The sequence below is a fragment of the Branchiostoma lanceolatum genome, chromosome 5 (genome assembly GCF_035083965.1).
Source record: "Branchiostoma lanceolatum isolate klBraLanc5 chromosome 5, klBraLanc5.hap2, whole genome shotgun sequence".
Lineage (NCBI taxonomy): Eukaryota > Metazoa > Chordata > Leptocardii > Amphioxiformes > Branchiostomatidae > Branchiostoma > Branchiostoma lanceolatum.
Genome location: NC_089726.1, coordinates 10,275,502 through 10,288,115, shown reverse-complemented (window position 1 = coordinate 10,288,115; position 12,614 = coordinate 10,275,502). Strand labels below are relative to the sequence as shown.

The following is a 12,614-nucleotide window of genomic DNA, read 5'->3' as shown; positions in this document are numbered from 1 at the left end:
GCTCATTTTCTCAAATGATTTTGTTAGGAACATATGACTTTAAAGACCTTATTCTGCATAGTCCAGGCAAAAGTAGTCATGACTCAATGGTTATCAACATCAGTCAGTTGTGTGAGGATTTTGGACAAGACAAAAATTTGTATAATTTTGATATTAGAAAATTTGAAATCAAATTTAAAGTATGATAATATACAAATGTACCTTTAGCTACTGTAAAATTCTATCAGTTAAGGGTACTATCATTATATTTTTATATAAATTGAAGTTATTACTGAAAAAGTATTGAAACCAAGAAATAGAATCAATGTGGCCTCAAAATTACCTTAGCATAGCTATTCAATATGAATTATGGTATCATTAAACATAATGTAAAAATATCATATAACCAAATAGGTACGACAACTTTGTGCCTTAAAGTTTGCTGATTGAACATTGCAATGAATCTTAGGTTTATGCCCATCACATTCTGTAAGACTGCATGATTGTGGTGTTAAAGGTGTGAATTATGAAATGTTTGAGAAAATTCTGTACATGTCGTGTAATTTGTCAGAAACAAAAATATCAACTGAAGCCTGTATTTTCCCCCCATAGGATGAAAGGACAAATATACAGAGCAAATTTTAAAGTGCTGTACATACAAAACATATAGGGCAGATCCTAACAAGCTCATACACTGTGCATCTTGTTGACAGAAATTTAACAAAATATATCAAAACAAAACAAAAACAAGGTATAAGTTAGAATAGTAGTGGGCTGTCCCCCCTGCATGTGTGTCAACAACAGCCCATTATGTGAAATTTGGAAAGGTGGCTCCTTCTGTCTGCAATCAAATTAAGCACCCATTGCTCTGATTGGATGCTGCTGTCCCTGGGGCAGCATTTGCCCCCCAAAACATGCAGATTACAAGGAAAGGGGATTTAGCCGTGATAGACTGATTAGGTATTGACAGACTGAGAGAAAACATGGCCAAGTGATGGAGCTGCCCTAGCAGGCAGCCACTCTAAGCCTGTGTTTGTCTTGTTGTCAGGTAGATCGATACAGGGCTGACAAATAGCTAAGAGGAAATGACTACGGCAGCCCCATTGCTCAGAGGTACAGTTGAGAGACTGCCATTGAACAGCCGTAACCGCCTTGCATTCTCTCTCTGACAGAAAAGGTACTGGCAGCTTTGTCCCCTCAGGACGGTATCTCCCTAAGATCTCGTTTTCCGCGGTACTGTGTCATTAATTTAACACTGCCAGGTCTCCAGTCAGCTCAGGTTCAGTCGGTGCCGTCTTTACCGTGTACTTTGAGTGAGAGCTCTCTTAATCATATGATGATACGGGGTCCAGGTCTAATAGGAAACCAGATTAAAACAGCTCTTTGATATGTCTACAGGCGGAAATCAAGGTTCCAGCCGGCTCTCAGAAAGGCTTTCATCTCGGAAGCGGGGATAGAGAGGCGTTACGGAAATGTGCTCTAGACAGACATTAACCCTAACCTTATCTGCCATTCCAGTATTGGACAGAAGTATTGATGGAAGGAGCTTACGTGCCAAAATGGAACTTCAGTGACATCTCATAGATATACAGTCTTTCCATCTGCTGGGGAGAAACCAACTGTTGCACACCACCAAAAATCTCTCAGTGCACTTTTGGAGCTTTGCAAAACTTATTGTACCTATACTGCAGTTACAGTCTCTTTTACTCAGAACTGAACAATTACATCTATAAATGTCATCATGTTTTGGGCAATCAAACTTAGGGAAAGAAATCAATGCTCTACAAAAATGTATATCAACTTCCCTCTGCAAATATTTGCAGAATATAGAGGAAAAGGCCAGCAGACACAAGCTAAGTCATGGAGATGAGCAGCCAATGCCAAAGTAACACATGAGATACATGTTTGCATAAGATGCATGATTGTACAGTTTGCACAAGATACAGGGTTGTACAGTTTGCATAAGATACAGTTAATGGTCCCCTTGCCCTCTAAACTAACATGTTGTTTGAAGTGATAGTGGCAGCTTTACTCTCCCGTCTGAGTGGAGCCAGATACAGCATTTCCACGTAATCAGTGCCCATAAATCTCAGAGTTACTCTGGAGAACTCAATCAGATGCAAAAATAGATGTGTGCCAATAAATTCCATGTCAGAAAACTACTGTTAGTACAACATGTAAAAGGTGCAGTGTTAACTTGATGTAGGCTCTTAGGTTTACTAGCATGGAAATGGAAATGGATATGAAAGTCAGAGAAGTTGACAGCATAATATAGTCTTATCACACATTATCATATAGGTAGATGTCGTCGACCAATCAGAAGGCTCCATTTGCTGGTCTGTTAACTTCGTTTGGACCTGCGAGGCTGTAAACTTTGTACGGACCCACTTTTGCGTTCGAATGTTCGACAGCAGCGCAACCGAAACACTCAAAATGCATTCTAAACATTCTATAGAACCCCGTGTGATGCAGAACACCCGTAGCGAACGTTTTTGCGGCCCAGGAATGACACAAAATCAAATACTGCTCACAGTACTACTAACTACTAGTACGACATGGACAATGGCTATATGATGATAACGTTAATGACCCACTTTCCTTCGGTCTATACGGTGTGATAAGGCATGTTCGTTCCTATAACCACCTCATAAAGTGCCTCGGTTGCTTCGCGACCTCGGTACTTTATTCGGCGGTTATAGGAACGACCATGCCTTATCACACCGTACGTACAGATCTCAGGGCGGGTCATTAACCCTATATTACAACAAGAGATGAACTTTTTAGCCAGTGTACATGTTTTGTTTAGCCTGGTTCAGGTTCCTGATTCATGTTAAAAGTAAAAGACAGTGATATATGGGCATTAAGAAGGCACAATATTGTGCACACTTAAATTATTAGTCATTTCCACAGTCGCAGGTTTCCTTGCAGCCATGGACTTTCAAGATCACACATGTTGTTTGATGTACCAGTAGCAGTGTGTAACTTATCTAGGTGGAATCAAGATGGAAGTGAAAACAGAATCATAGGGCACCTTCCTTGTCTGACCTCTGATACCAAGGGTCAAGATATGTACTGTAGCCCGCCAACGCAATAAGCCATTACGCGAATGCGATGGCTCTCTGCCATAAAGCACAGGATGGGTAAGGATTTTGGTTGTAGCTGTCTGACAAACAGTACAGATTATAGGAAATGCATTATTTTGTGTGGCTGTGTATTTCAGGTCAGTAGTTCATAGAATATGTTCTAAAGTACCAGACTTGATAAACAACAAAAGCTAATAAGCTCCCACCACAGGAAGCTTATAGAATATTCATGGGACGGTGTTTCTCACAGTACTGTGTGACTCTACATGAATGTAACCAACCCCTCTGTCATTCTTACCTGAGTGTATTCAAAACCATGTGTTACAGGTTTACCTTCAGGTTTACCTTCTCTATGAGCTGACGAGTATTTTTTCTTTTTGCTTGGCTTCACATCAACTGTACACGCAGGTTTTAAAAAAATAATAACATAAGAGCTTTTGTGGAGCAAGCTCAAACGATGACTTATAGGAAGCTGGTGGTAGTACATGCACAAACATGCAGAGAATAGCAAACAGGCTTGTACGTACGTTCAGCAACTTTCAGTCATGCATAACATATGTTGCCTTTGAGTTATTTTCATCCATGCAGATCCTAATGTTACATATTTTATTACCCATTCATACTACCCATTCCCTCATTGTTGGTTGACACATATACATGTATTTTGGTAAGCTCACATCTCCTGTAGTCCCTGCTCATCTTTTTCTGGTTTTACTGCAACAAGTGAGTCACTTTTCTGCCTTTTACATGTTCTTTGCTTACCTGCAAAAATCTGTCTCAGGATCTAACTGAAAGCGACTGTGAGCACCATGGCTGCGTGGATGATGCATGATTGGTGTGTGAGGATTTAAGTGATTTGCTTGTTCAGCAAGAGTGCTGATCCCTCGGTGGGTTCAACCACACTGCCAGCTGGAGGGGAAACATTCTTCTGCACAGCGCATTACTTGCACACTTAGGTCACTGCACATCCGTTACAGGCGGACATTGATTAAGTGGTTACCTTTGGGGAGGGGAGAATTTTATTGGGTCAGCAAAACCATGCAGCAATGTGAAATGTGGAAAGGTTACCAGGATACGCTCACAAAAGCATGAACAAAGCACAGCTGGGCTATAACTAAGTATAAGGCCACGCCAATTTAATTTGTTGCTTCTCGGAATAGCCTGTCCTGTTTTTTCCATTTTGAAAAAAAAAAATTGGGTCACTTTTCCCATTTACAAATTTTAACTCCCAATTTTAATATCTGTTCATTTGGGTCACTATTCCCATTTAGCCACCAAGATAGATCATAAAGGCCTGCACATACCTAAAAAGTGTGGTCACATTGATCATAAGTTATAATTTTTCATTTATCAAAACTATTTCTCAATATGAATCCATATATTACATGGCAAAAGGTCATTTTGTAACTGAAATCATAGTACTTGATCAAAGAAAGGGGTTCATTTGCATAAAATGAGCCATACAGAGCTGAAAGTGGAATAATCCTCTTCTTCTTTATGTTATGTAAACCCTTAACTTCACCCCAGACTATTTTCGCCCTGTCGCTCCAGCTTTTTTCTGAAAAAATCCGAGGAGCAACAAATTAAGCTGGTGTGGCCTAAGCAATGTTATTGTGATTTGAATATTCATCTCAAATATTGATTTTGATAAAAGGTGTAGCATTAATTAGTGGTGTATTAATTCTATAGCTCAGTCTGTCCTGTTGTAGAACGATTATTCCCTTTTCTCCTGATTGCCTCGATCTTTTCACTCCCTAGATGAACCCTGCAGGCAGGATTCATACATGGCAGGAATTGACTTTGACAAAAGATTGAATCAGACCTGACTACAGCTGTCTGTTGTTATCTGCAGCCTCCAAGATTGCTGGAATGATCAATGTCACTTTTCATTCTGTATGAAAGCTGTCTCCTCTCCCATTCTACTTCCTTTATGTGTTGGAATAGCCGTACTGGTTCTACTGGGATTAGAGATGTGAGTGATGTATGGTAATGAGGTAACTCCAGACAGACAATAAGCCTCTAACATACACCATAACGTCCACTATCTGGTCTGTAATCCCGGTAGTCATTGTCTCCTCCCGTCCAGATTTCCCCCCGGATGTTGCGGATTTGTAGAACTCAATCATACGGCAGCAGATGTAATGTTCCTGTACATGTCGGAGGCAGGGCATTAGTAAATTGGAGGTTTTGTGGTGCTATTCCACCCCATTCTGTTCAATTTTTCAGTCTAGAAGAAGTCTGTTAATCCTGTTACACATACAATATGTTTGTCTTCATGGTTGGTGACACTGATTGGCTCATATATACAAACATTGTTACCAGCAATACAACATAATGGGTTTTCCTGCCTGCCCTGTAATTTTCTATATATGTCCATTAACTCAGATACCCTTTTTCCATGATACATGTCGCAATTAGTCATCAGAAAGTCTCAAAATGAGATGACATTTTGCATTTGCAGCTCTCAGAAAAGGGTCTGTCCAGAGTGCTGATATGATTGCTGTTCTAACTTGTCACTGTCCTTGGTGCTGATTCACATTTGTAGGCAGTGTTCTCCATAATATGAAATCTATACTACTGGAGAATGTAATCTTACATACTGTGGCTTTTGTACAATGATTCCGATCAATATTTCTTGCCCCTTCCATGATTGACTGACATGTTGATAACAAGCTAATTTCAGGGATATAGATTTTCATTATTGATTCTTAGTTTGATAGCTACTTGGAAAAGATGGTATTATGCTCTTCTAAAAGCAAGGTACCATCATATCACATATAAGTTTCATATGGATGAGAGGAATGATTTGCCATCACAGAGTACACGACTAAAGATACTGTTAAACAAAGATTTAGACTTTAACAGGTGACAACTTTGAACACAACTTGCTTGTATGCACTTGTATCCTATCACATGTTCTGCCCTGCAGCCCTGTACACTGTACATATTGTCTGACCCACTTCCATATGTTTAATGTATGAAAAAATGATTGATGGAGTTATGACTGACTTGACACTATATCACAAGTTTCATAAGGATTGCAGAAATGATTTACCATCGCAGAGTAAGCAACAAAAGATACTTATCATGAAAGCTCCTTATTGATTCTGAAGAAGGCGACAGTAGACGATGAAAAATTGATCCGTGTATACCTTAGTGTTGGAAGAAAGTTTAGCATCGTGCTAACGAAAGATACTGTTTAACACCTGTCAGATTAAGATTGTAAGAAGTGAAAAGTTTGAACACAATTTACTTATATGCACTTGTATCCAATCATGTGTTCCGTACCACAGCCCCGCACACTTAACATATTGTCTGACCCACTTCCATATGTTAAATGTATGAAAAAGATGATTGATGAAGTTATGAAAGTCCTGATATGATGTTTTCCCCCCGTAGATCACCCCGCGACCCCGAACAGCGGATCATCAAGCGAGTGATAGCCCTGGAGGGGGACACAGTCAGGTAAGCTGGGCCTCACTTAGCCTCAGATTTATTGAAGTGAGCTATATGATTATAAACTTATTGGCAGAAAATGTGGACCACTGCAATAACTGTAGCATGTTATGGATGGCATTTGCCACCAATGTGACGTGTATAAGCAGTGACACTATTAGGATAGGCAAAATGCCTGAGGAACAAAAAGGTCTTTATTAGAAAGGGGGCTGCAATGTGCTTTTCATTTTATGTTCTTATATGAGTTGAGTGTTAAAGTGAGATTCCCCAAATTGTATGCCAAAGGTGAGAATTAGGTGTTTAAGGTAGATTCCCTAAATTGTATACCAAAGGAGCTAAAGGGCATCTTGATAAACCAAATAAACAAAATAGTGTTATCAAAAATTAAGCCAGAAGGGTTTACATAAATCACCATTCGTGACACCACCGAACTATCTTTGACCCATTGTTTGATTGAGTGCTTCTTGTGTTGTGGATTAACATGAGTCCATTATTGCACCATGAAGAAGCCGTGACTGCAGGCACTCCGTGATCTTTAGCTATTAGATTTCTAATCAGAAAATGCTGTATTTACATAAATCAGGGAAGTAGTCCTGCTGTGTCCACGAATTAGGTGGCAGGAGCTTTCGACATCTGCCACAAAAGCTTCATCTGATATTTGGCACAAATGTTTCAGAAATCCTGATTTTTAACTGACATAACTATGTATTTAATGTCACTGTTTCTATGCCATTCTGTATGAACTCCACCATATCTAACTTTGATAACCTTGACAACATTTCAAAGATCACAAAAATTACAACATTTTAGAGATACCTGAAAGCATTGCAACACCCTTACACTGTGCATTCCCATTTTGATCTGTGCTAGATTTGAGCAGTGCTTTTGATCTTTTGGCCTTTGCCCTGACTTTAAATCTTTAAAACAACAAACCATAAGTGATGTGGACAAATGTCTGACAGAACTGGGGCTTCCTAGTGTCAGTTGTTCACATCTACTTAACCTTCCCAGCTAACCCTCAACAAATCACTTATACAGAATATTGATGATCAATATTTCCACATTCCAATGCATCTGTGCCAGTCTCAGACCCAATCTTGTGTGTTTCTGAAGAAGAAAAAAACACTCTCTTATGCTCAGCTATACATGTAGGTGGATGCTTTTACATAACTATTGAGAAAATTTAGGTCATCTTGTTTTGATTCAATCATGTGATTTTTCATATACAAAGCTTGAGTTACTGTGTTCCTGCATCATATCAGAAAAAAAACTGATATATACAGTGTCATGTAATTACCAATTTAATGGGTGGGTGTGAATTTCATGTATGCATCAAATTTAATCACTTTTGTACATAGTATACATTAAAATTCAGGCCAATCATTTTAGGCTTGATTTCATTGTCCTGAATTGAGTAACTGACTGAACTGTTGCTAGTGTCATTGACCTGAATGCAAAGGCAGCCATAAAGAGTAAAACAAGAAACTCTTGTAAAACAAGAAACTGTTGTACAGTTTTCCTGTTTAAATTCAACGCTACATGATTTATACAAGAAAAAGAGAAAGCTGTCATCAACAGACATCAAACAGCATGATAAGTAGCTTCTGTTAGCCAAGACTTTGTAATATCCATCTCAAACTCTTGGTCTAAAGGTCAGAACCATACAAAGTGGCACAAAATTGATGTTCCAACATTTTAAAAGACAGGACAAAATTTCGGCACTTTTATCTTGCTACATTTGTGTCAATATGACGGACTTAAAGAAGGACAAGGTCTCTGCATGGCAACTGATGTTCCATTTGTCACTGTCGTAGTTTGAACCCGCAGGAAGCAACATTAAGCCTATACATTAGTATACAGTGTGCTTATGCAAGCAAAGAGTGACGCTTGTGCCTTAATTTGGGATTTCATTTTGGTACAAAAGTGATTCTTGTCGAGTCAGTTAAACAGGGTTTAGGCCCTGGCGTCACTGTTTCTATGGTGTCAAGTCATCTGCTGATTTAGTGGCTTAGGTTACAGGATGTTCTCGAGATGAAAGACATAGAGACAGTCTCTAAGTAAGCAGAAGTCATATCTTTACACAATCAGAAAAAAATACTATATGGTTAGACCCATATCATAATATTATATCATATTAGAAATTTAACAGTGTAGTTACATTAGATATTTGATGCAGCAGACTCTGAGGTATTTTTTTTTTTTTTAATGAGACACTAGTTTTCCAGCAGCAGATGAAATTCATTTCATTTTTTCTTTTGTCCTTGCATCAAGACACACATTCAAAATGCCAGGGTAAGTTGTGAATACAATCATGTATTATTTTGATGGATGGAGTGGGGAAAATTGATACAAAAAGATATACTGTAATTGCAAAATGAATGCAGATGTAGTCTTCAGACTGAGGTAGAGAGAGGTTTCTTTATTGTCTAAAATTTACTGACTTGTTTATCTCTGTTATACTGCTAGAGGCAATTTCAGAGATTAAAGTAATTACCGGCACCCTTCCTTCCCCTTTAAATTTGACGTCACATCCCCATACTATATTATATGCCATTTACCCTACTTTTAAATAACATTCCTGAATGTTCCCTTTAAGATTTTGAAATCGAAAGTGAAACTGACTCATCATGAAACTTGTGATATAGTTCTTTTTGTTGTGAGCTTAGCTAGAGCTATGATGACTTTTTTGTCTGAATTACAGTGACACTCTTAAGCTTGCTGATACCATCATCATGGCAACTTTGCTCTTTCCCCCCCACAGAACCCGTACATACAAGAACAGGTATGTCCGGGTGCCGTCCGGTCACTTTTGGGTGGAAGGAGACAACTTCCGACATAGTCTGGACAGCAATTTCTTCGGACCAGTAAGTTTGGTTTGGCTTTGACTGAGTTGCTGCAATTTGTAATGAAAGTGGGCAAACAAATACATTAGACGATTGACCTGGTTTTGCAAATGTAGGTTAAATGTAAATCAAATCATTCAACATTAAATGTAGGTGAAATAAAAAATCAGATCAAGAGTCTACTCTTATGTTAAAGGTTTGTCAGTCTTAGAACATACTTGTAAAGCTTTAACAAAGTTGACATTGCTGCCATACAAAACGTGTAGTTTGTAATCTACAATTAAATTCAATTAGACTATCTATTTGCCAGCCCTCGAACATGATTGTTATGCTTTAACAAAGTTGTCATAGCTATTGTACAGAACACGTAGTTTGCAGTCTACAAATAATTCACACAAAAGAAAATCTGTCATACAAACTTGGTTTAGCTATACAACCTGTATTCAGCAACCACCCAAGGGACTGAGCAAAAATGGTTGCCGAGGACAGGTGGTTGCTCCTGACAGGTTAGCTCGTTGACCAAAAAAAATCATACATTGGAAAAAAAATTCACCTTTAGTTAGTTCCCAGGAAACATATCTACAAGATATGCACAATGGTGTTTAATCCCCATGCTGTTATGTAAACAAATTTCATCAAACCATTGTTTGGCAATCAGAACTGTGTTTATCTAAGAATCAAACATGTTTTTTTAGATGTCTGTTCCTAGAACAGCCATAACAAGTGCATTCAGTTTCTATATGGTATATAACGTTATATGGTCAAAATTCTAACTGGCTCAATTTGTACTTTGTGCAGTATTTAGGTGCTTCACTGATTTTAACTGATGACACAAAAAGATGCATTGACAGATTTTAACTGTAATTCAACTGCATCTATCTTTACAGTAGCGTTACTGGTATTGTGAAAAATACAGTGTGTATAAGAATTGTTTCTGATTCTGGTGTTGAAATTGAATGAATGGCTGTTAAAATTGAATGAGTGCCAGAGCTTGCAGAAATACTCATTTTGAAGAGACTGCTGCTGGGTTAGATACTGCTGTCAATCAATTTAGGTTGTTCAGGGGAGGGTGAAGGCCCATTTGGGACTGAAAAAAGTGGTTGCTGGTTGGGGATGACAGTTGGTTGCTTGGGAGAGGGTCTTAACTATATAAAAATGGACGGGACTGTTTTAATGCGTCCTTTGAAGGCAAGTGGTTGCCTGCGCCAGGTGGTTGCTTGACCAGGTTTGACTGTAGTTCTTAAGCTTAATTGGAAGCAAAAATAATCCTTGTGCAGTGAATTCCCAATAAGTACAAGAATAACTGGAGCAGGCAATGGTTGATACCAGAGGAAAAATTGTGAGTTTGAGAACTCAACACAGGTCTAGTAACAAAGGTACATCACTGTACATGTGTACAGTGCTTTCAAATAGAAAATCTTTTCAGGAATCTTTCAATAAAGAAATTAGAAGTAATTTCACATTCAACTTCAATGTCCTTTCTAACCATGTGGTCTTTCGTGTAAAGGATACAGGAAGGAACAATATGGATGCAGTAGTGTAGTGGATTAGACAACTCATGGGCAAATTGGGATTTCTAATCTCAGCACATGCTTGTTGTGTGAGATTACCTGACAGTCTGGATTAGAGAAGTTTTCTGTGACTGCCGCTTCCTTTTAGCTTCGTTTACGTTTGTAGGAGGTCTTTGAAATGACACTGGACTTTGATGCACAATGATAATTACATTTCAAAACTTCAATAAGTCGAGAAGATTAGTTTTTTTATATATTACATAGTCTATACATTACAGAAAGGTGTCATGGCAGTAAAGACAGAGAGTTCTACTCAGAATTGAGAATTTTTTAGTCTTCCATTTCAAACTTGTTTATTATGAGATGTTCCTTCAGATGCTACTGTTCCCATTACATGTCCCTCATCAACCAGATGATGTTAAAGCAGGACACTATCTGTATACTAGTAACAATCATTCTTGTGATAAAGTTGAAATATCATTGTTTTTTCCTGCTTCTGTTCTTCATGCAAATTTGCATACATAGGATATTGTAAAAAGTTTAACTATTAATTGGTGTGAACCGTGTTTGATGAAGATATTGCTGCCATGACTACATGACTGTATTTCTGCCCGTCTCCAAGGTGTCGGTAGGTCTGGTGCACGCCCGAGCGTCACACATCCTCTGGCCCCCGCAGCGATGGCAGCGGATCGAACCATCTCTCCCCACGGACAGGCGGCCGCTAGATCAGGAGACCATCGACCACCTGGAGGAGCAGGGCGCCGTCACCGTTCCTAAGACATAACAGCTGGCAGTGCTGTAGATGCCAATTACCTTTTATTAGCTGTAAGATTGACTGTTACTTTTTATCAGGGATTTACACAATGTGGTTTATGGAACCAAATTGATTGAAATGATAAATGTATAATATGTACATGCAATTCAAGGGACATTTTGCAACACACCATGGGTAGGTGGTATTTCAATGTCTTGCCAAAGCGAAATTTATCCACAGGTGAATACTGGCCGGTAGGGATAAGAAGCATCATTTACAACAGATCTCAGTACAAATAGTTTTGTCTTAGTTTATAATCTGAATCAGACTCTCAGATACTTAGTCATGTCAATAGCAGTCAAGTTGAATTGAATACACTCTCTCTATATATATATACTGTACAGGTATGCAGTGCATGTGGAAGGCCATATTGAAACAGTATGATAACAATATGCCATTGTTACACCCTCTGGAAAGTTTGAAAGCATATTAGATTCTTTTACTTCTTTAAGTTGCCAGCAACATCTCAGGACAGTTCCACAGGCTAGAAGACAGCTACACAGAAGACAGCTACACAATTGTATGTATTCACAACATTTTAGGAACCGTCAAGTTTGTTGCATACACAATCTATGTGTGCTCTTACCTTATCTAACTAGCTTTGTTATTTGTATCTTTGCTTCAAGTACAAATTACCATCATATACAATTTCAAGCTATTACATATTAACAACATTCTCCTTTGGGGGCTAAATTAGGGATTGCATTCTTGATTGATCAAGTTGGATACTAGAAACAGCTTTTCGTTAGTTCACTAATTAGAAGAAAGCAGTAGTTAGTCCCAGCAGTATACTGATTAGGTATTTGGAGATTGAGAAAACAAATGTGGAACACAAGCAAGACTTCCCTGGTGATTTTTCTTCCGGTGTAAGATAATTATAATGGTTATGTAAGTAATACATGTTCTCAAACTGATGAAACTTTTCAAA

General features: G+C 38.5%; 1 protein-coding gene across 2 annotated transcripts in view; it reads left to right on the top strand.

Annotated features, from left to right (window-relative positions):
- The window catches only part of LOC136434993 (mitochondrial inner membrane protease subunit 2-like), a 57,538-nt gene extending 44,933 nt beyond the window's left edge, over positions 1-12,605 (top strand). The window contains exons 3-6 of one of the 2 annotated variants that reach the window (XM_066428147.1): positions 6,462-6,527; positions 8,790-8,810; positions 9,280-9,382; positions 11,495-12,605. In XM_066428147.1, coding sequence (XP_066284244.1) covers positions 6,462-6,527; positions 8,790-8,810; positions 9,280-9,382; positions 11,495-11,656 — 352 coding nt within the window. In that variant the 3' untranslated portion in view covers positions 11,657-12,605. The remainder of the gene's footprint in view (positions 1-6,461; positions 6,528-8,789; positions 8,811-9,279; positions 9,383-11,494) is intronic. The other variant, XM_066428148.1, reaches the window with a different exon arrangement.
- The last annotated feature ends 9 nt before the right edge of the window (positions 12,606-12,614 follow it).